This window comes from Apus apus, chromosome 9 (assembly GCF_020740795.1).
Source record: "Apus apus isolate bApuApu2 chromosome 9, bApuApu2.pri.cur, whole genome shotgun sequence".
Lineage (NCBI taxonomy): Eukaryota > Metazoa > Chordata > Aves > Apodiformes > Apodidae > Apus > Apus apus.
In genome coordinates, this window is record NC_067290.1 from 10,206,164 (window position 1) to 10,228,919 (window position 22,756).

At 42.1% G+C, this 22,756-nt stretch overlaps 1 protein-coding gene across 1 annotated transcript; it reads right to left on the reverse strand.

The window, feature by feature from the left end:
* Positions 1-1,963: 1,963 nt before the first annotated feature.
* Positions 1,964-22,495, reverse strand: IP6K2 (inositol hexakisphosphate kinase 2). Its single transcript, XM_051628000.1, has 6 exons — positions 22,408-22,495; positions 8,880-9,178; positions 6,529-6,751; positions 5,579-5,754; positions 4,097-4,272; positions 1,964-2,748 (listed from the first exon to the last, which is right to left on the reverse strand). The coding sequence occupies exons 2-6, from the start codon at positions 9,079-9,081 to the stop codon at positions 2,251-2,253; spliced, it is 1,275 nt and encodes a 424-aa protein (XP_051483960.1). The 5' UTR covers positions 9,082-9,178; positions 22,408-22,495; the 3' UTR covers positions 1,964-2,250.
* Positions 22,496-22,756: the final 261 nt, after the last annotated feature.

A 22,756-nucleotide genomic window follows, 5' to 3' on the forward strand; every position in this document is an offset into this window, starting at 1 on the left:
GGGGCAGCAGGCAGGAGGTGTCGCTAGTCACTGCCCAAAGGATTTTGCAATTGAAAGTGACAAGAATAGCCCCATCCTTTCTCCCAAGGCTTTTTAGTCCACCAGCAGCTCAGGGGCAACCCACAGGGACCTCATCAGCTGCACCCAGCACTGGAGACTCATGGAGCAGCAACAAATGGGACCTGCCTCATAGGGAAACATCCTCTGTGCAGACATACAACAGTGAAGTGACTGCAAGATGTAAAAATGCCTCTTCAATACTGACATCAGTTTGTGCCTGAACACTGTGGAATAAACAAAAAGCAATAATAAACTCATGCTGTAAGAGTAAAGGTAAAAAAAACCTCTTTAAAAAGTACAAAAGAGCATAGGACAGTCATCAGAGAGACTTTGATCACCAAAACTTGATAGCAACAGCCAGGGAATATGAAACTAGAGCTGCACTGAAAGGTGCAGGGGTATAGGCGGTTGAAGAGGGTGACCTTCCAGCCTCTCTGCAGTCCTGTCACATCCCACCCCTCCTTGGCATGCTTGTGAGCAGCCTGGCTGAGCCAGGGAGATGATCCCAGCACCACCCGCCTCCCCAAACAATTCACTTCCACATAAACTTCCTGCTTTGTCCTGGGCAACCCTGGGAAGCAAGAACATTCCCACACTTACCTCTTCCACACCCAGTTTTATTTTGCATTGTCACAGTGAGTTACCAGCTTCACAAGGGGAGACGTCATTTATCTGAAAACAGTCAGACAAACAAATGTTCCTCCTCAAAGAGGAATCGGAGGCTTGGACTTACTCTGTTTTATTTCAGCTCTTCACTGTCCTCTCTGACACTTCCTTCCTGTCTATTTGCCCCAAGTAAGATTTTAAGCTGCTTAGGATACTTTTCAGTCTCTGCAGCTCTCTCCTGGTCTCTGCAATTGCAGCTAATCCTGTACGAGGTTCTTGTGCCTGTTTTGGCTCAGTTTAGGTAAAAAAATATCAATTGCTCTCTAGAAACATGTTACAGAGCATGAGATCTAGTTTACCAGATCCTGAAACACAAAATACATTGTTGGAGATTTTGAGACAAGTTCTGAGAGTTGCATCACTCTGGCTGGGAGGAATCTCTGGCAGCCTCTCATCCAACCTTCTGCTGCCTGGTCCCTCTGAGCAGCCTTTTCCTTTTATGCAAGCCCTGTTGCCTCAGCCTCTCCTCAAAGGACAGATGCTCCAGACCCTGGCCAGCTGAGTGGCTGTTAAGACTTGTTTTTCACTCTTGCTGAGGCCCAGGACAGATATGCTGTTCCACAGGTGGTCTCACCAGCCAGGGAAGCCTCACTGCTCATGCACTGCTTTTGCCTTACCCCACCAGAAAGACCACAGAATCATAGAATGTGTGTGACCTGAAGGGATCTTTAAAGGTTATCTAGTCCAGCCCCCCAGCAGTGCACAGGGACTTTTTAACTAGATGAGGTTGCTCAGAGCCTCATCAAGCCTGGCCTTGAACATTTACAGGGATGAGGTCTTCACCCTCTCTCTGGATAATGTGTTCCAGTGTCTCACCACCCTCATACTAAAGAATTTCTTCCTAAATTCTAACCTAAACCCCCCTCTTGCAGGTTTAATCAATTACCCCTTGTCCTCTTCCTACAAGCCCTTGTGAACAGCCCCTTCCCAGCTTTCATGTAGCCCCTTCACGCACTGAAAGGCTGCTCTAAGGTCTCTCCAGAGCCTTCTCCTCTCCAGGCTGAACAAGAATCAGGAGGTCCAATTTTTAATCCCTATGGCTAAACTGCAATATTCAAGAATCAATTATTATTAAAAGCCCAAGAGAAAGGTAAATGTCTGGCCAAGGCCCTTCCTGCTGATCACAACAGGAAAGCACAGACTCTGGCAGGGACGAAGAGGACTAGGCTGAGAGATGGATCCCTGGAGATCTGGGCTTCATCTCTTCCTCAGTCACCAGCAACAACAGAAGCATCACTTACAATGAACAAAAAGAATTTTATTGGAACGTATACACACAGGGATAACAGAGGTATCTGAGTAATCAAATATGGAATGTTTAAGAAAGTTTAAATAAATAAGGATACCAAGTTTTGCCAGTGCTAGGTCCAGCACCAATATAAGTAAATGCCCTCTGAACAAGTCTGACTCTGCTAGGACCATCCCTGCAGAGCCTGTAAAGATTCCTACCACCAGAAAGTGGCCAATAAATTTGGAATACAAAGAGTCACAATAGTGCTTTCTACTGATGTGCATTCACACTGTTTATTCACTACTTTCGTCTCTTATTTCTTTAATAATATCTATTAAATTCTGAAGTCCAAAAACATAACCCGTGTCTTGGCCCTCATGCACCACGCTATCTTCTCCATAGTACTTGCATGTCGTGTGGGCAAAGTCTATCATACGGACATCAACAGTAGTAGCAGTTGGTTTGTAGGCATATGCTCCTGCAGACTCATCTGAAGATTCCTCCGAAAGGTCCTCTAAGTCTTCTGGGTCTGAGTCAACAGCAACCTCCTGCCTTTCCTTTCCATCATAAATGATCAGCAAGGAGCTTGAGTAGAAGCGGTAGGACTCCTGTTTCTCTAGGACAGACTTGAGTTCAGTCAGTTTTTTAATCACAGATTCAAAGAGTTCCCTGCGCAGGTATTTGCCGTTATGAAAGAACTGGTAAAGTGCTTCTTTGAATCCTTGGACTGAGAGTTTTCTTCCGTGGTATTTATTCATGAACATTAGCTGGCCAGTGCCTGCCTGGTAGACCTGCACATACAAACACAAGACAACAGAAAAGAAATAGTTAAAATTGCTGGTAACACCAACTCAAAGCCTTGAAGGTACAAAAACACCCATCATGCTATGGAAAGCTTTTATAAAATGACTCTTGCAATTGCTCCTGCAGTTTCAGAAACTGCTAACGACAATCTAGCAGTGTCTTACGGAACTCAGAGTCACAGAGGAAATGGAAAAGTCCTTTGGATTAGATTTGAGCTTTTCCATCAGGAATATAAGACTGAGGAGTTTAAGTGAGATTAGCAAAGCTGCAGCCAAGACCTCCAAAGTCAAACTACAACTTGTACCACAGCTCACAGGTGTACCAGCTGATTCCCAGAATGCTGAGCTCCAAGTGACAACACTCTTACAGAAAACTAAGATGTGCCCTATAATGCTCTGTATTTAAAGAAGTCAGACCTGCTCCTGCAAGATTTCTTCAGCAGTCTGTACACCACAGAGCTCAATAATGCCTGAACATCTGGGTCAAGTAATGCCTCCAAAGTTCCACCTTGTTTTCCAGCACAGGTCTATACTGGAATGTGAACAATGAGCAGGTCCTACTCAAATCCCAGTACACTGTGGTTAGACATACAGCTCTCACACTTTCATTCCTGCCTCATGCTCTTCTCTGAAGTTAAACAGTGAGCTGAACACCACACATGCCAATAGTCATGATGTGGAACAAGTCCTAGCAAACACTGCTGGCATTCCTGGAATCTACTGGATGGGAGGAGAGGCTTCAGAAAAGACTCAAATACAAACACGTTGTTTCCATTTGTCACTCTAGGAATACAGAAACAAGTAAACAAAACACTCAGGTGAAAGTCCATCTCAACTCTATCTCCTTATTTGACCACAAGTCTTATCACATTTACCAAGCCACTTCTCCTGTGCATTTGCAACAAGCCTTCTTCAAGCAGTGGGAGATCTGTGGCTTTTCAGTCTACAAGACAGAACTGATCGCTTAATATTCTGGCAAATTTCCACACGTTTTATTTCAAATGCATGTACTGACAGACTTTCCTTTCAACTCTTTCCTACGCTATCCCAAAATGTTTATCAGATCATTAGTTTCACTACACAGTTTTGAATTGCTCCTATTGTGCAGGAGGGTGTTTTTGTGCTCAGAGAACACATCTGCTGATGCATGTGCTGCAGGTTGCTCCTGCAGCTGCTGCCACCTTCAACTGATGATACCCAAAAGCCCTGTTCCCCTCCCAAAGGAAAAGAAGGGCAGCATCTCAGGGACACATGAGGTAACTACGCAAGTCAAAAAATCCCCCAACAGAAATGAGCACAAATCTGTTGCCCTACAGATGGTTAGTTTTCCTCTCACCTGCATGCCACAAACTCGGACTCCGATCACAGCTGATGTGCTCTGCTGACACTTGCGAATCTGATTTGCCTTCTTCTCCTCTGATGCATCGTCTCCATGCTGTCGGGTCCCCATCTTCAGGTCCAACACACATGGTACTTCGTATCGAGATGTTAGGTTTTCCAGCAAAATAAATTCTTACTAGTTAAGGAACAATACTCACAACGAAGAACACAGGTTTAAAAACCATTACCGCAGATGTTATAGTGCCAGTCTTAACTTTAAGCATACCCAAAACATGCCTGGAATATAGTAGCCTGTCAAAAATTAGTTACATAAACTTAGCATAAAGCAGAGTGGATATCTATTCCAGTTTCACTGGTCTCTAGAGAAGACAGGTCCATTTCCACATTAAGTAAAAAAAATAAAAAGTAGCCAAGGACATACAGAAATATAATCTGACAGCTGAGGCACAGACTTGGAATTCTGAAGTACTTCCTGCCTAGCAACAGACATTTATGGGAAATGGAAGATTTTCTGTGCTTCAGTTGCCATTCAAAAACAGTGAAGCATTTTCACACCACCTCTGAAAAACCGAAGTTAAAAAGCACTTTGGAACATTTGAATTAATACTGGTTGAGAGATACCACACACTTCTACTTTGGTAATTTAATAATCTTCTACAGTGAAATGGGGAGGATACCAGCCATGAAGTGCTTTCTATTGTTCTGAACAGTTCATTACTCAGAGATGTTCTAGTAATTTATTCATTGAAAATCCTCACAGATGGGGAATTTGTTTATTTAGGTATATGGATACTGGTATTGTTGCATGATTTATCAGTTGTATCCAAGCCTGCATAAGCCTATATAGCAAGATCTCTTTCTTCCACAGAATGCAGTGTGGAGATGCTTGCCTCAGTTCCAGAGCACAAAAATGGTGTGCATTTCAGCTTTCATGGATGCAGCCACTGTTTTTGTATTTCTCATGCTCCAATCGTACTGGACAATTTATCTCGGCTTTTTTTTTATCAGTCACTAAAAAGAGACTACTAGAAGCAGACAACTCCAGGCATTGGAATATCCTCTGTATTTAAAAAAGTTGTAGAAAAGGGAAAGATGACACTGACACTAGTTTTTAAGATCACCAGTACCAAAACAGTAACAGAGTTGACAGAACTCTTCTGCTTTGAAAACTTTTCATTAGTAAACGACACTGAAGATCCAAAACACAGTATGCTGTAAAGCCTTGCCATCAACTAATCCATAATTTGTAGATTTGAATTAAGTTACCAGAATTTCCTCGCCTAGCTACTTTATTACATGCTGGAAAAAGCCATGTTCTGGATACTGCTGGACATCCCTCCAAAGTCACCAAATAAATCATAGCTTTAGAGACTCTCTCTGGAATAAGCCTGTGCTGTACTTTTACTGGCACATTGAAGAAATAAAAAGCAGAGCCCTACTCATTCCATTCTTATGAGGCACTTTCAGGAAAGGATACTATATTGATTCCGGTGTTTTGCATTTTCCTTCATTCGCTGTAACTGCTGCTGGTGACATTTCATGCTCCAAGGATTATGATGTTTCAACTGTGAACTGACATTTCCTTTTTTCTCTACAGTATAATACAAGACTTCAGATTTCTTCAGCCACTCAAATTCTTCCTCCAGTTTGTGACTAGAAAACAGAACAATGCATCATATTAGAGCTCAAGTAGAAAACACTTTAAAGGTGCTGTCAGTGGATTTAACTTTACAAACTATTTTTCTCACCTTCAACAACAGTTAGCATAAGCTTTATTTTGCTTTCCATACTGCTGGACAAGTTGCCTATCAGTAATGTTTCAACCTTTACAAATCAACTCCCATATTCATTTAAACCAGCATATAGCCAAATATGTTACAAAACATGTAGTATTTCTATTTATATATTCTTCAGCTGTGTGAATTGCTTCCATAGAAGTAGAGCAAGTAGCAGCAATATGCTTTAAGATTTATTTTAGCACAACACATCCTAGCTCCCAGTTTAAAGTGGGCACAATTAACAAATGAACAAGGGGGAAAATGCCACCAACAGGGATAAGGCAGGATTCCTACAACAGTATGGCATATATAGTAACACTGAAGTATCCTGTTTATATACAAGTATTGCAGTTTTGCAGGTGCTCTTTGTTTAGTTTTGGGGTTTTTTTGTTGTTATTGCCAAAGCTTTGACATTGAGAAGCCTTCTTCAATTGACCACAGCAAAAAAATAATAAATGAAAAACGCTCAACAGACTCCTGGCCTGAGGATACATTAGTTTCAATACTGAACCTGTCTGCACAGAAAAGCTCAAGAAAAATGAAACCAAAGAAAATGACAGTTAGGAGTTCTGGAGAGCAGATCCTAATGTGACAGCAAAAAATGTTGTGCTTCACCACTCCGTATTTCACTTCACCCTATCAAACTTACCTTTTAATTTTTTCCTCTTTCCTGTGCTGTCGGACCCATTCCTTAGACATCTTTTCATTTTCTAACAACATTGTCTTTTTGTTAGTCCATCTCAACAGCTTACTTTTGGGTTCACAGTCAGAATTATCTAAGTTTTCTAAGTTATCGTGGTCCCCATTTAATGGATATGCTATTAGACATAAATTTCCATCTTCATCTTCTTCAAAGCTCACTGACACCACACCTGAGGAGAGAATGGACACAGAGAGTTAGGAAGTGCTGAAGTAACAAATGAGCCTTTTAGAACATATGATTTTAAACTAAGAATATAGCAACTTTTTGGTTTTTTTTCTCTTACCCTGGTCCTTAGTTTCTATCTTGCCACAGGCCAAACCTCATCGGCCAACCTAACAAATATCAAAAGACCTAGACAAAAATGACACCTCACAAAAGACAATTTATCAAATTGACAAAACAGTGACACAAAAGGTTACTTTCTCTCTCTGATGCAGTCAAGAAAGAATCAAATAATAACAGGAGACAATTTCAATTAATAAAAGTTTTTATTAATAAAAAAACCTGACTGGTCTGACCCTACGCGAGATGTAAAACATCTGTTAACATCTTGCAATGAAAAGTGATCTAAACAAAAAAACCCTCACACCAAAAGCTTGAAGTTTTGCATGACAGCAAAGCAAAAAGCACTTATCCAAACAAGACTTGGTTAATAGAACTCGAGGGGAAACTAAGATTTGCAAGGAGAGCAAAACAATGAAAATGTCACATTACAACAGAAAATAGTCCAAAAGCTTCCACTTAGAATCATCACATTTAATGATACATTTTCTTCTTCTTTTCGGAATATATTTTATTGGTACTGGTTATGCAGCAATCTTGTGAAATAGATAACAAAAATGCAGTACAAAACAAATCTGTCTGTGGTACAGAAACATGGTGAACCTTATAGGCAGGGGTTTTTTCCTCATCTCCCCCTTGAGTCTTTAGAGCACTGCACTGTCAGTCTCAGTGGAGGGCTCTGACACAGATGTGCTCAGTGCCACGTTAGAAAGTTTCAGTGGTTAATGAAGAAGCCTTAACAATTGTCTGAATTGGCTTTTTATTTTATTTCTCAGTCCTCTCTCTTTACACATATCTCAGTCTGCACAGTTCTTGCAGCCCATCACTAGGGCAAAGGGGAGAGGTCTTGGAGAGAGGTTGCACTTCTGAGCTGGAGACCCACAGTAGCTGGGGCAAGGGAGCACAGAAGCTCTGACAGTTCTGCTGCCACAAAGGAGGGGACAACAGGGAAAAAAAAAGGGGGAGCCATCTAGCAAATGGCTTTTGGCTTTCTCCTGGAAAAAATGACAGAGATGGTCCAAATGAGACCCCATACCCCTAAATCCCTCCCCACACAGCCACATACACGAGTACAATTTTTATATTCCATTTTGAGAAATATCATTCAAAGATCACATTTTCTTCCAGTCCAACAAAACTTGTAGTTAGATGTGTCAAAAAGTCTCTGTAAGTGTGCAGGGAGTTATTAACTTTGAAACATCTCCTCTGAAGTCTTCTGACAGTTTCACAAACAGTTTGCAAAACTTCATTAGCCTTAGGGTTAAAATCAATGTGCTTTAAAAAGCAGTTCCATTTTTAAAAAAGTGCTTCAGACATATTATTTATTAATCACCAGGCAGCAGTTGATGGAATAGCAAAGAGAAAGAAAAGTGTTTCTGTTAACTAGTGCAATGCTTAGGAGAACTGGAATTTCCACTCCTACATAGCATCTGACTCAGCCTCATCACAGCTACTTGATCCTTGACTACCTAAATGCCATGAATTTTAATTTCCTTAATGGCAGAAACGACACTGCAAATATTCAACAAGACACCTCACTGACATGAATTTATTGTGATCAAAATGGGAGTCAGAGGAGAAATCCAAAACCCGAGACCACAACTAATCTTACACAAAACAGTCAACCTGTATTTGCAAACCCCTGTAAACAGGCATCAAACAAATGGCAAAAAATAGATATATTTAGAAATTCACACACACACACACAAGCGCAGCAGATAATTACTGAAAACTTTCACAAGCTGTTAGCTGCTTACCTGTGCCTAAGGGAGATACATGGGCTATCACCAGCAGAGCTGCTCTACTCTAATGCTGTTAGTCAGCCCAAACAACGACTTGGCAAGCATTTCCACCCTGCATCTCCACAGCCTGCCTCAGACAACATCAAAATACATGAAAAGAAAACCCTGAAATCTCTTCCACACAGAAGAGATTTCAGAGAGAATAGAGAGCACATCACACCTGTATTTACAGAAAGAAAAAGCTCAACACCATCCTAAGATGTGATAACTTACCCTCATATTGCGGAGTGAATTTACGCATTTCTGTTGGGAGAGTCTCATAGAACTGGTGTTCCCTCTGAATAAGGGGCTTACAGATGGTCTTGTCATTAAACCGGAGGACACAGGAGTGTCCTCCAACCTGGTGGACAAAAGGCTCCAGCAGGACTCCCTTGGAATAGTGCTCCACTTCCATAGCTCCAAATGCTGGGCTCATCCTTGTAGCACATTAGACAGAAGAAGGCCACAGTAGTGAAGGCAGTTCAGAGCCAGAAGCCTCTGAGACCTGAAGGTGTTTATTCCGATTCAAAAGTCTGTTAAAACAAACACAAGAGAGCGCCGGGCCGTCAGTTTCCGGGCAGGCTGAGGCCTGGGCAGCAGCGCGGAGCGGCGGGGCGGGGAGCGGAGCGCGGAGCTGCCGCCGCTCGCTGCTCGGAGGTGCCGACTGCGGGCGCGAGGGAGGAGCAGCCCCACAGCCCCGCCAGGCCCCGCCCCTCCGCGCACCGACCAATGGCAGCCGCCGATGGGCGCCGGCCCCGCCCCGCCCGCGCATGCGCACGGGCTGCGCTGGGCACGGGCCGAGCTGCGGAACCGCGGCTCCTCTTTGGGGATTTTTTAATTACCACGTATCGATGCTAGCCCTGGCTAGTCCTACTGCAAGTCGCGCCTAACGCCCTCCAGCGTCTGTTCAGAGGGCCCGAGGAATCAGCGTTCCCAGGGTCCCCTCTCTCCTCCCCGGTGAGCAGTCAGAGAAACGCGCAACTGGCACAAAGTTTCGGCCCCCTGTCCTAGACAGCACAGGAACCTGCCCAGCTCCAGCCTGGACGCTGATTTCACCGGTTTATTCACGACAACATGTCAGACATTTAAAATACTGCATACGAGCTGACTTTTCAGACGAAAAACAACGCTAATGATCATTTTCCCACGGGCTGCAGCGGCACCACCTGCCCCGTGACCGCGCACCGCCCAGCTCCGGCCAGCCCCTGCTCCAACCCACCTGCACTCCGGCCGGCAACCAGAGCAGGAAAGCTAAAAACCAAAACATGACTCTCTTGTTCTGCACCGTCCAGTAAAGTTTTAAGTCAAGTTGCTCTAATTTTAGACCCCAGGTTCAATAATTAACTTTCTTCGGCTAAAAACAACCTCGTACTTATTTTGTCTGAAGATCATTACACGAACAATAATGCACTTAATTCAAAGAGACTACAAAGTGTTCTAGGTCACAGGTCTATTTTTATTTGTCCTTCTTAGATCTTTAACAGCTTTACATTAACGGGAAAAGCAGAGACCTGCGGGCTTAAAGCAGCGGCACTAAGAGAACTGCAGACACCTGCAGCGTGCCCTGTGTGTAAGGGCACTAATTGAATTAAGCAACTCAACTGCTTAAAGAAACAACAGATCGATCAGCTGAACTCCAGCTCCTGGAATGTTTACCTGCACATAAGGATAACAGATCAATAGTTTTACTCACTACACACCAGTTAGCTTTCCCCCCGCCTCCCTTCTTTCCTCCTTTCTCTCAAGAGCCTTATTTCACAAATAAAGTTACCAGATTTTTTTTTTTTTTTAATGAATAATTTAATACACTGCTTCCCTAGTAGCAGTTACTGCATCCCCAGAGAACTCTGTCTACCTGAACATCAACAGCTTGGAGACACTCAGGTAAAAGCCTCTCAGTTCCACTCAGGGCATAAACTATTTCCAAAACCCTACAAGTGCAACAAAGCTGAGCACCATGGCGGAGCCCAGACAGCATGGAGAGCCGTGTCCCCAGGCCTGACCTCAAATACCAGACAGTCCAATCCACCCCCGCAGCGCTGGCTGGCAGAAGGTGGCACTGCCAGTGCTCTGGAGGCAGATCTGCCTGGTGGCTCCCCCACATTACCACCCACTCTACGCAGGGTCACATGTTACCCCCATCAACTGCGAGCTGGCTTTACCAGCAGGTATGTAACATACTTCAACCTTTCACCAAATGCACACTTAGCAAGACACACTAGTTTCAGAGCAAGCTGTGAGAGTTGCTTCCATTTTCTATTAGAGAAATTTTAAGCATCAGTCTGTGTTTGTATAATGCACCAGTAGTTTACACTACAGAAATCACACTCAAGCAAAAAGCAACTCCAACGCAGACAATGCACACCACCTTGTTTACCCAACACTTCTTCAGGGAGCTCATTAGGAGCAGCTCTACTTGTTTGCTTTGACATATGCCCAAGTGGTCTGGACAATACTTGCATATGGTGTGCATTAAACAGCACTGGAATTCCAGTTCCAAAAACACTGGAATTGCCAAGCACGGATTTGGACAGGACAACTCATGCTACTTCAGTTTCCTGGAAAAGACCTGGCAGCACATCCCATTGTAACTTCCTATTCAAGGGATAACAAAGCAAGTTTTTTATAGCTCAGATACAACAATAATATAATAACAGTGTCAGCAAAGACTTTCTTGCTATAAAGCCTTTAACCAAGCTCTTTATTTGTGCACAGCTATTTACTGCCTTCTTATAAACCTATAATGCATATATGATAAGATTTGAACAGAGCAACACTGCTCAAGAAGACAGCAGCAAGCCCACAGAACCTTCTCAGTAATTTAAAGAATCCATAGCTTTCAGTCTGCACTTTGAACAATTAATATATTTTAGACTTTCAAGGTAAGAACCACAATTCACCTAATAAATTCAGTTTGTTTTCATCCAATGAAGTTCTTCACACTGGCAAAAAAATGTTAAGATCTTTAGGGTTTCTTCTGCTGCATGCTTTAATATTACCACTAACAACTTATCAGGATTTGTTATTTTGGCTCTACTTAATATTGGGAATCTTGCCACTGAGATTAACAGCAGCACCTGGAGCCCGATCATAATGGCCATCAGAAATGCTCTGCAGAGTTTCATGTGTAAATACCTTACTTCCATAAAAACCTCACTAGTATGTCAAATTCATTCAGCTTCATTAGAAATAAAAACTTAAGACCAACAGCTTCAATTGGCACTGATGCCAACCAGCACAAAAGCACAATACAGTTCTTCACTGCCTTTCCTTTGATTCTACACCCAGTTTATTTCCAATGCTCTTCGAGGAAGAAAAAGCACAGAACAGCTGTTTTCAGGCAGTTTTCCCAGATAGCAAGCACAGGCTCAGCATACCCTGCCCTTTCCCTCCTACATGCTTTCAAGTGCCTTTGGTTAAGATCTTTTTTCCAAAGGACGCATCAAAAACAAAAGCACAGGTACTACTCCTTCACGTGTCACAATGCTAAGAGAAAAATCTGCCATCAGCTGAAGGAAGCAAATAAAAATTAATCTAGACAACATAACAATAGCTTGACCCATGTAATTCATACAGTAAGCAGCAAAAGATGTTTAATACTCAAATCTGTAAAACAAAAGTGACGTGTACAGATACTTTATTCTCATTCTCATGTGGCAATGACCACTGAAAGAATAGCACAATGAACCCATGTTTTCAGACTTTTAATATTAAATCTAGGTGACCGCATTGCTTGGGAGGAATTTCATGTCATTACAGATTCTCAACTTAGTCCAATACACAACTGCATCAACAAACATCCTCTGGAGAGCACAGCTCTCAATTAAGAAGTAGCTCCTTCCTTCATAACAATCTCAAAAACAACCTCTTCCCAAAATGTTGTCATAGCAGAATTACTGATGCGGAGCTGCCTGCCTAAGCAATCTCTTCAAACTGGGTTCTCTCAACTGCAGACTTTTGACTTGGGCTGGTCAGTATCTGCAGCTCGAAATAGCCATAAACCAGCTTTACAGTGACAGAAAGAGCAAGGCAGTAAAGCTTTCTGCCTGATCTTGTCTCACTTTTCATCTCATTAAGGCAGAATTACAAAGCACACGTAATAACATGCTCATATGAATCCTATGGTTTTGGAAAAAGCCATAAGAGCAGCCTTAAAAATCTGCATGATTACAGAAAGCAAACACTTATTCTAGTAACTCTTTTAAGGAAAAAGTTTATTTTCACTCTAAGAATGCATTGACAAGAACTCTGTCCCCTAAACTACCAGTGATGCAAATTTAACACAGCAGACTTAACAGCTTTCAACATTGTGTGGAGAAGAGGGGCAGTGCCACAGCATCAAGTGGGGAGCACACATCACACAGGTGATTGCTTTTTAGGTGTCTGCTTTACCATTTTCCCTAAATGCAGGAAAAAAATTACACAGGACAGCAGCATGCTCTAGGTCTTTATAACATTTGCCAACAAATTTGGCTTGTGTCTGGAAATACTCATAGGGTATTTCAGAAAACTACTCTATTGTATTCACTTAAAAAGAAAGACTAGAGTGGGAAAAACCCCCACTTCATTAAGTACAATTTCAAACCAAGTGGCTGTGATGACAAAAAAAAAAAGGGGGGGGGGGAAATTAAGTTACCCCACGTGACTAGTACTCAGCTATGAGTAAGCATAAGGTTTTGTAAAAATACTCAGCAGGCACATGTACAAAGCCAAGCATGAAATACCAACTCCTCCACATCTACATATTGAGACTACATGTGCATTCCCTTTCCAAGCAGAAGTGCTTCTGCTATAGCCTTCAGTGATAAATCATGAGGGTGATGGGAGTCAGGCACTGTAATGATGAGTCTATCATAACCACCTACAGGTACAAAAAGCCAAAAAAGCAAATTCTTCTTGTTGTACGTAAGGTGCTTGGGCTAGACCAACAGAATAAACTACCTACTTGTTAGAAGTGCTGATATGAAGTAATATTCTTTTTTTACATTGCTGTAGTTTGGAATAATGAAAAAGTATCTCCAGATAAAACTACTCAAATTCATTTACTTAATCACACAAAACAGACTGAATCTAAGAACCCAGAATTATTCATTAACTCATGCGCAAAGTTTCTACAAAACATGTTTGCAAAACTCTTCGGGAAAGTAACAGAGCTAACTGGATAGCAGTCTTGGCCTATCCGGGTGGAAAGTTAATCCTATTTTTAATATTAGATCAGGAACAAAGGATTCTCACCAAGAAAGAATGCACACTTACTGTACTGGAAAGTACCTGTTCATCAGTTCAACAGATTTAAGCAGCAGCCCTTGCCCTTCTCTATACCAAATACAGGAACTCTCTATATCAGGTTGTATACATGTTTCCTGCTGCATTATTGGAGGAATTTAACAATAAAACTGATGAACACCCAATGACATTTTAAGAAAATTCTATGCTCTGTGCCAGAACTCGTCTATCACTGGCATGTGCCAAGCCAAACACATCTGAAATCATATTTAGTTGTTGTGGTTTTTTTTAATGTTCCAACATTTTTGTAAACATTTAACAGTTTAAACTATCTTCAAAAACACTAAATCATTTGAAAAAAAATCTCTAGGCAGTTTAAAATATAGGCAGAACATCCTTAAATGCCCTAGGTTCTTCTGAGGACCTCAGGTCAGGTATGTCACGCCTAGAGGTATTGCTCCTCTAGATCTTGCCCTCCACTGAAAGCACTGGGAGGACAGCTCAACATTTCCTACAGTGGCAAGTGCTACATTCCAGGTCTTGCTCTGCTACAAACTTCAAGAGTTTAAGCCCATCGGAGAGATCTCTTTTGTAAAGAGGTAGTCAGGCCTATCCAGAAGCAATTTTGTCAATAATCCAGGCAAGCAATACCATGCACTCAGATGCTGACAAATGTATAGAACTGTGCACATTTCCAGCACAAAACATTTTTTTTAATACCAACATTTTTATGCTACCTTTTATTCTCTAAACATGGGGTTCTAGTTATATCTTCCTTTAAGTAGAATACAAACACGACAGTAGTTACTATGAGAAATAAACACTGCCAAACATGTTAAGACATGCATTTACACCTGTAAATTTAACCCCACAGCTGCAGAGCCACCTCTTGCAGCAAATGTCAGGAATATTTTTTTAATACAACTTCAATACCCAAAACTATGAATTATGGAACATGGATACATCTAATTCTAGCATATTAAGGGAAAAAAACTATTAAAAAAACCAAACTGAAGTTGCATAATGTTCTATTATTGTAGTTTACACACAATCCTTATCCCTGTCTTTCTTAAACCTTCATTCCTAGTAGGAGAAACGAAAGTTTTCCAATCCTTTTGTCTTGGAAAGAAAAGCAGGAACAATGGTGTTCCCCAAGAGTTTCTAGCTTTTTCTTAATATAAGTATGCACAAAAACCCCTCAGCTGCAATTTCTTAAACTTCAATGAGGAGGTTATGTGCTCCATACAACTAATATTTCAACATCCCAAAATGTAAGAGCTTTCAGCTTTTCCTGCACCATCTGTAAGCCTAAGAACAACAGACACAAAGCTCTGGAAAAAATGCCAGTTTTACCTCTCAAGGAGAGCTATTTTATCTCCCTAGAGCTAAAATAAAGCCAAGTTACAGGTTACTATGCATATTCAGCCAGAAAAGAGCATGCAATTTTGACCCACAGAGTTTTTCCAGGGATTGTGTAATTTAAGAACTATCCTCTTTTCCAAGTAAAAATGCCATGGAAACTAAGAAACCTGAACCACCAAAACTAAGCTACTTAAACTTCCTATTTGGAAACTGATCCATCTTAAAACTCTGGCACCAGTGGGTAAAACCACCAGTTGCTATAAAAAAGACAATACTGCCCTTTGTTGTGGAGAAACCGAAATAGCATTCAGCCTTTAATCTTCTGAAAATATAACAGCAAGACCTAAATTGTGTGGATTACATACATGAAAGTGTTACTCAAGATACCAAAAATCTCAGAATTGTAAGCATTAAGATTAAAATAAATCTGAGGGTATGCCCTTCTCTTTACCATGCATTTAGAAGCCTGGAAACTGTATTTCTAGCCACTCAATAAAAGAACATGCTATTTTTGTGACTGGCCCTCGAGTTGTGACCAATTTGCCATATATTGAGAAGTTGCTCAAGAGGACAACTGTCAAGTCCCATAAAAGGGTCATATTCATGTAACCATATCCAGATTTTCTGTCTGTATTCCCTTCTCCAACCACCAATACTTATTAAACCATAAGCACTAGGAGCTCATAGGACAAGACTGTTAAATTTAAGCTTAGATGCCAAAACTCTACAATCCAGGCTTGACTTATTTCAGACTTAAAATGGGCAGCCGCATTTTTACCTATAATTCAAGTATAGGTTCCAAGACTTGACTTTGATTATCATGATAAAGCTTTTGCTTCAGAACAGCAGTAGTTAGTGCCGTACTTCTATAGTATCTTTTTAAATTGTGTTTCAAAACATTTCAAACTACTGAAAACACATCTCAAATCATAAAATAAAACCCAGATTTGTATCTTAAAAGGAAGAGTTTATATGGTTCAATGGCCTTTATGTACTCTTTCCCTGAAAAGTTACGAAAATAAACAGGTCCTAAGAACCTGAACACATATCTCCTGGAAGGTATAGCTCCTTCCAGGATGACTGAACAATTACAGAAGTTCAAAACTCAAAAATACAAAAGAATCATCTCACTTCTTGCTAAGCCGCAGCAGATTGGATGTGAGCAAGTAAGGACAAGAGAGGAGCTTGGAAAAACAGACTGTGATGTGGCACAAGAAAACCAAAGGGAAAGTCGTGAATGTTTCCCCTGGTAAACATAACCCATTTCTCCCTAGTTTCTCCCTAGTAAAAGGGACAGGAACCTTTTGTATTAGCACACCTGCACAGCACTTAAAAAATGCTTAAAAATTTTTTTTGTTTATGTATTTCATGTTTCATCTTTCAGTGATCTCACAGTACACCATCTAGGGCCGATTACAGGCTCACCATAACAACCACTGTCAAAGAATTAATCAGTTTTAATCTCATACAGTTTACATATTCAAACAGCAGTACAAAACCACTTGGAAAAAATCTCACCAATTTCAGTAAGCAATAAAAGGAAGCTTTTGTAGGAGCTTTCCTGTATTGCTTTCATCACCCTGCAGGTTGAAATACATTTACTATTAGCCCAAGTAATGGGACACAACCATAGTCAGTTTGCCTCCTTAAAAACATCAGTTGCTTTACAGGCAATTTTTATAGCAGTCAGTGACTCTCCAGCACAAGAAAGTGTGGTATGCACAACTGTCTTCAAAGAGAAACCACTACTAACCAAGAAAGGAAGACTCACACAAAGTGATTGCCAAAAAACCATTTTCTCTTAAAAACTTGCAATATAGCACTACCATCCACACTGTGCTCATATCCCAATTCTGTATTTCTAAAAAACAACAAACCATCAGAAAGAAAAACAGCCCAGGAGAAGACAAGCTTATGGAAGACCATTTTATATTTTGGAAGCAAACTGTACATAATGATGTTAAATCATTATTTGCACTTTCAGACAAGAAATCACCACTCAGCATTTATGTTTAAATATGTGAAAGGTTTTGTTTCAACTGAAGTGGAAGACAGTCCTCTCATCACACAACTCACTGCAGCTCCATCAACATTTACTTCATTTAATCATCCTTCTCAAGAGACTACTTAGTAGTTTCCATGAATTCTGAAATTATTCTCCAAAAACATTTTGTTCCCTCCCTATCTAAGAACTATATCCTCAACATTAGTATTCACAGATGTCTCTTTAGAAAACTGGTTATATTAAGCCAGATTCCATTTTTTTCCTTAGGTAGCTTGAACAGATTCCCAGTTATAACACTAGCTATTTCAATATGAGCAAGCACATCCACCCATCAATTTAACCTCGTATCTTCAGTTAAATTGAATTAATCTTCTGGAAGAGCTAACACCTCAGATGTATCAAGATGATGCCTACCCCATGTCAGCAGTTTCACTCATCACCTTTGTAATAAAGAACTACATTAATCTAATTGATGTCACTGTTGTCATTACATTCTCCCTATATATCCAAAATGTTCTTCCAGAAAAAGATACAAAAAAGAGCATATGTTAAAAGGAAGAGGTCATCTTCAGTAAGCATAAAATTAGGCAACACCCACAACTCCTGATAGGGTTTCAGGCACTGCAGAAAATTTCTCCATCACAGCACTTCACAGCTATTTGGGTATGCTCAAAGCTCTCTGGACTTCAAGAAATGAAACTAACATTTTTGCTGTGCTTATTCCAACGCAGATTCTGGCATAAACCCCACAACTCTTGCTTCTTTTAAGTGTGATTTTCTAAGGAAAAAGAGCCTAGATAATTGTATATTCTGTCCTTGAGCTTGTTCACTGTAAGCCACAACAACCTGAGGCATCACTAGCCAGTTTCAGCAAGTCATCCTTTTATTTTTTTCCCCAGTTCTTTCCAACTTGTTGGATATCAATGCAGCAGGGCAGAAGATTCGGACAAAGACAGGCTGTACAGCTGAAAGGCTACTACATGAATTCAGTACTTGTTCTGTTTGGACTATTAACTGGCTGATGCTGAGCACGTACACAGCTCCTAATCAGCCACTGCCTGTGTTGTCTCTTGCCCAACCATTCATTGTGGCACAATGCAGTTTGTCTTCATAAAGCAAGACTCTCAGTGGCCAAAACCATTTGATGAGCAAGCCTTTCTTTTTCCAGTAAAACAATGCTGGTTCCAACTATCTCCAACAGACAATCTTCCACCTGCACCAGCAACCTAGACACAGGGTCACCAAAGTCTGCAGGTTAAGTATCTGATAACCAGCAGAGTGAAAGAATACTTTCTGTACCCGTTACAAGGACTACCATTACCTTATTCTGACACAGCCCATCTTTCTGAGACACAGGCAGGACTTCAAAGACTTAGTACTACACAAGTCAAGAAACCACAGAACCTTTCAGTGATGATTTCAAGCTCCTAAACACCCAATTAAACACAACCAACCAATGTTAACCTTCATTTGAACAAATAAATTTGCTTCCTTTATATCTGCAGTACTTCAGACTTAGCAGGAGAGTGATACTGTGTCATGCAGCTATTCACAAAATTGGGAAATAATTATTTTGAAACAAAGTAGTTATTATTAAAGGCCCAAAAATGGCGTTATAATGAGGTCTTTCTAATAAAAGCTATATATAAATGCACATCAGCAGTTATACCGTAAAACTCTGTAGCCTCTTAATATTTGAAAGCTATCCCTATATTGTTTCAAAGATACAATAACCTTGTGCCAGACGAAGCCAGATAAAAGAATTAGCAAGAGAGGAAGAATCCTCTCCCCGCAATGGAAAATTTTCATCTCTTCAAGCAAGGCAAAGATGCTCAGCCGGACCTGTGTTGCCTGGAGACCAACCGCAGCTTCTTGCCAACAGGGACGAGCCGAGCATCAGCAAATTCAACAACTGCTAAGTGGATGAACTGAATGAGAGGCAGCACGTTTTTCTGCACACCAGTGTAAAAACCTGACAGCATTCACACAACTGTTCTAGCTCATTACACACACACAAATTATTAATATAAAATAGCCCTAATAAAGCTTGAAATGCCACAGCTTAGCTCTTACCCTCACACTTTCAGGTGCAGCTAGCACAGCAGACTACATTCAAGTAAAAAATTGTAGCTGCATCTGAATTTCTGCCCTCACAATTTTTTTATGCAGTATCTGAACTTTTGGAATATGTTCCTACCCATTAAATCAGTTCTGTGTTTAAGCAGCAGTGCAGAAATGGAAAGGAAACCAAAGAACTACATTAAAAAGGAAGAGGCTACACCTCAGCTTAGCATTATAAGCCACATCAAATCATGCTTCATTTGAAAACCCTACCTTTGCCTCTAGCCTTGCCCACCTGAAGTGTAGCTCCTGGGGCAGGACACCACCAAAAATGTCACCAAGGAGACACTTGTTTTGGCCACTCTGGATCTGGAACGATTCCCCAGCTGAGATAAGCACTGAAGGGCTTCTGAGGTCCCAGAAAAACACCTCAACAGTCTCCCAGTTTCCAAATATCATCATATAAGAATCATCAAAACTGACATTTAATACCAGTTACTCCAGAATTCTCTCACACCTTACTAATAATTCAACTCACTAAAAGTACTGAGATAGTAAAGAAGTATATATTTTTAAATGTATTTATTTTATTCCTTTAGATGTCATATCCTTGCAGAATTTCTGTTGCTAGTGAAGTAGATTTTACACCACCAACTTAACAGTATACACTTCCCTGCCTTCACCTATTCCTAAACAAAAAAGGCAGACCTGTGCCCCTAGCACCATAACTGACAGACTGAGGTACCCTTGGTTATGTACAAGAATACACTTGTACTCTTTCTCTAGCCTTCAGAAGAAAAAAAGATCCCCAAAATATCCTCTCATATTCTCCAGCTCAGCAGAAAATAATTAACATCTCACCAATGACCTGGCTGGAAGCCTATCAACTGGCAGGCAACTAAGAGTTTAACATCTTTTCCTACCCTGTTTGACAAAAACTGCATGCCTGACAAATCTGTAGTCTTCCTTGCAAGCAACTGGTAGGGAAAGAATTTATGAGAGCACAAAGCCCAGCATTCATTATGACTGACCACTATCCAATTTTTCATCTCCTTCCCAAGTTACTATACTGCATGGCTATGATGACTGTCCTACCTTTCCTCAAGAAGCAGCAGCACCACACAGTTTACATTACTTGTATGACCAAAATGTCACAGACAAAACAGCAGATTATTACTTCAGAAAGTTATAAACAGCAAAGACAGAAAAGGTAGCAAAAAGCTTTTCAATTAAATGAATTAACAAATTTATGAAAAGCTACCTGGCCAAGATTAAGGTCTGAAAATTTTAAAAACAAGTATATACAAATGGCTGTAATCCCTCCCTGAAGTCCTTCCTCCAAAACTTAACCAGGACACACTTCTAAGCACTTAAGAGAATTATTTTTTTAACAAATATTCCTGAATTCTGTCAGATGAATCATCGTGTTCTTCCTCTTTGATAAAGAAAAAAAAATAAAACAGCAAGCTGGAAGATGCTAAACAGGCCTCATATAAACAAATAATCAGTCAATTTTTTAGAAACACATATTTGTGTGTGGATGCATGTGTATGCAAACCCAGTTTCCATTCCTTAACATTATCCTAAGTCCTGAAAACATGCAAATAATTCCAACTTAAAGACAATTTTAAATTTCACAGTTTTTATCTTGTATAAGCAAAGTTATAAGTAAATATGCCAATTCTTAGACATTTAAAAGCCAAAACAACCCCGACCTTGTTATTTTCAAGGTCAAATTTGAGCTGCTTTCCTCTCACATTTCAATGTTACATGTTGAGTAATGATCAGTAAGACACCATCTGACTGAAAAGTTAAAACAACTCACAGTAGCTTCAATACTATAGAACTAAACATTAAAGTAAAATTCTAATTACAGTATTTGACACAGATCTGCCCCCTTATGTGTTCACAAATCTAAGAACTCGTATGGGCACTAGATGCATTTCTCAAACACCTGAGTATATGGGACACATAAGGAAGTGTGTCTTAGATGGACTAAAAGGCAATTAAATTCCAGTATGTATCAGGAAACGTATCAGTGTTAAACATGCATAGTTTTCACCGTGGAATTAAGGCCAAGGGCACATCAGGGTGTAACTACCAACAGGCTGTTATTCTATCAACAACGATAACGTTTGTTTTCTTAAGCAATATGCCGATTTCCAAAGCCTCAACTGTTGAGTGTTTTTGTTTAAGTGCCTGAGGGCCCCAAGCCACATTTATAAGACCTTATCAACCTGTGATGCTCAAAACAGCTCGTAACGAGACAGTATCACCCAGTATTTCCGCTTTACACAGAAAAAGGGTATTTGTGAGCAGCACGTCCAATTATGCAACTCCTCCCGGAACAGCGTTTTTTCATTGTGCAGTATCACCGTCAACAGCTGTCCAGCCTGCAGCACATCCATCACCCGGGCAAAACGGAAAACCAACGTCTTATGATTCAGAGAGGTGAGAACTGCTGAGTAACAGCACAGGGCGACAACCAGCTGCAGGGTCACCCAGCCACGTCAGACCGCGTAACTGCGGAGCCCCCTCCCCACACGGAACCAGGGCCGGCGCTGGCGGAGCCTCCAGTCCCGCTAACCCCCGCTGCCACCCTGCACAGCCCGGCGGGGGAGGTCAAGGCTCGGCAGGAAGCCGATGCAGCGTGCGAACCGAGATGCTCCGTGAACATCGCTTCCCTCTTCCGCACTCCAGACCAAACCCACCTCCCGGGGGTGATGCTAGGCCAGAGCCCTGCTCGCCTACCCTCGGGGGGAACCAGCGCAGTGCCCCCCTCCCTTTCCGCTGAGCTCGGACAATGCTCCTCCCCCTGCCGCCGCCACACGCCCGATGCTGCCGCCGAGCATCCCCGGCGAGAATTGGGGGAGCCGCCTCCACCGGTCCAGGCAACCGATCTGCCGCGGCGGACGGGGCTGGGGCCCTCAGGGGCTGGGGCCTACAGAGGCAGGGCCCTCCGCGGCAGCCCCCGGCCACCCCCGCACGGCCGACCGCTTAGGGGCAGGGGGAAGTCGGTGGGGAGGTCGGCGGGGAGTTCGTCGAGAGCTCACGGCGCCGAGCGGGCCAGCCGGCAGGCCCGGGAGAGCGGCGGGACGCGCCCGTTACCTGATGTCAAGCCGGCGCCAGCGGCGGCTTCGCCTCTTTTGTTCCTCAGACGTCAAGATGGCGGCGCGGCGCGGAGCAGACCCTCCCCCACCTCAGCCCGCCCCGCCCTTCCCGCCTGCCTTCCTATTGGCTCGGCGCTCACCGCCGAGCGCTGATTGGGCGGCCGCCAGCAGCGCTGTTGCTAGGGGAGCGGGGCGGCGGGTCCGGCCGCGGTTGCTCCCTCGGGGCCTCCCCGTCCCCGCTCGGGAGCCCGGGCTGGCTGCGCGCCCCTTCCACGGAAGCCACGGGTGACCAGCCTGCTTCGTAGATCCCGGGCCTGGGAAGCAGCCCCCCCGAGGGTCCCGGCTTC

What these genes read in the sequence shown, in the direction of transcription:
- IP6K2 (XM_051628000.1), bottom strand. Translation starts at nt 9,081, where the DNA reads ATGAGCCCAGCATTTGGAGCTATGGAAGTGGAGCACTATTCCAAGGGA. An exon ending in ATTCACTCCGCAATATGAGG is followed by an intron (nt 6,752 to 8,879) that starts GTAAGTTATCAC and finishes TTCTCTCCTCAG; the next exon opens with GTGTGGTGTCAGTGAGCTTT. An exon ending in TCCGAGTTTGTGGCATGCAG is followed by an intron (nt 2,749 to 4,096) that starts GTGAGAGGAAAA and finishes TTGTATGTGCAG; the next exon opens with GTCTACCAGGCAGGCACTGG.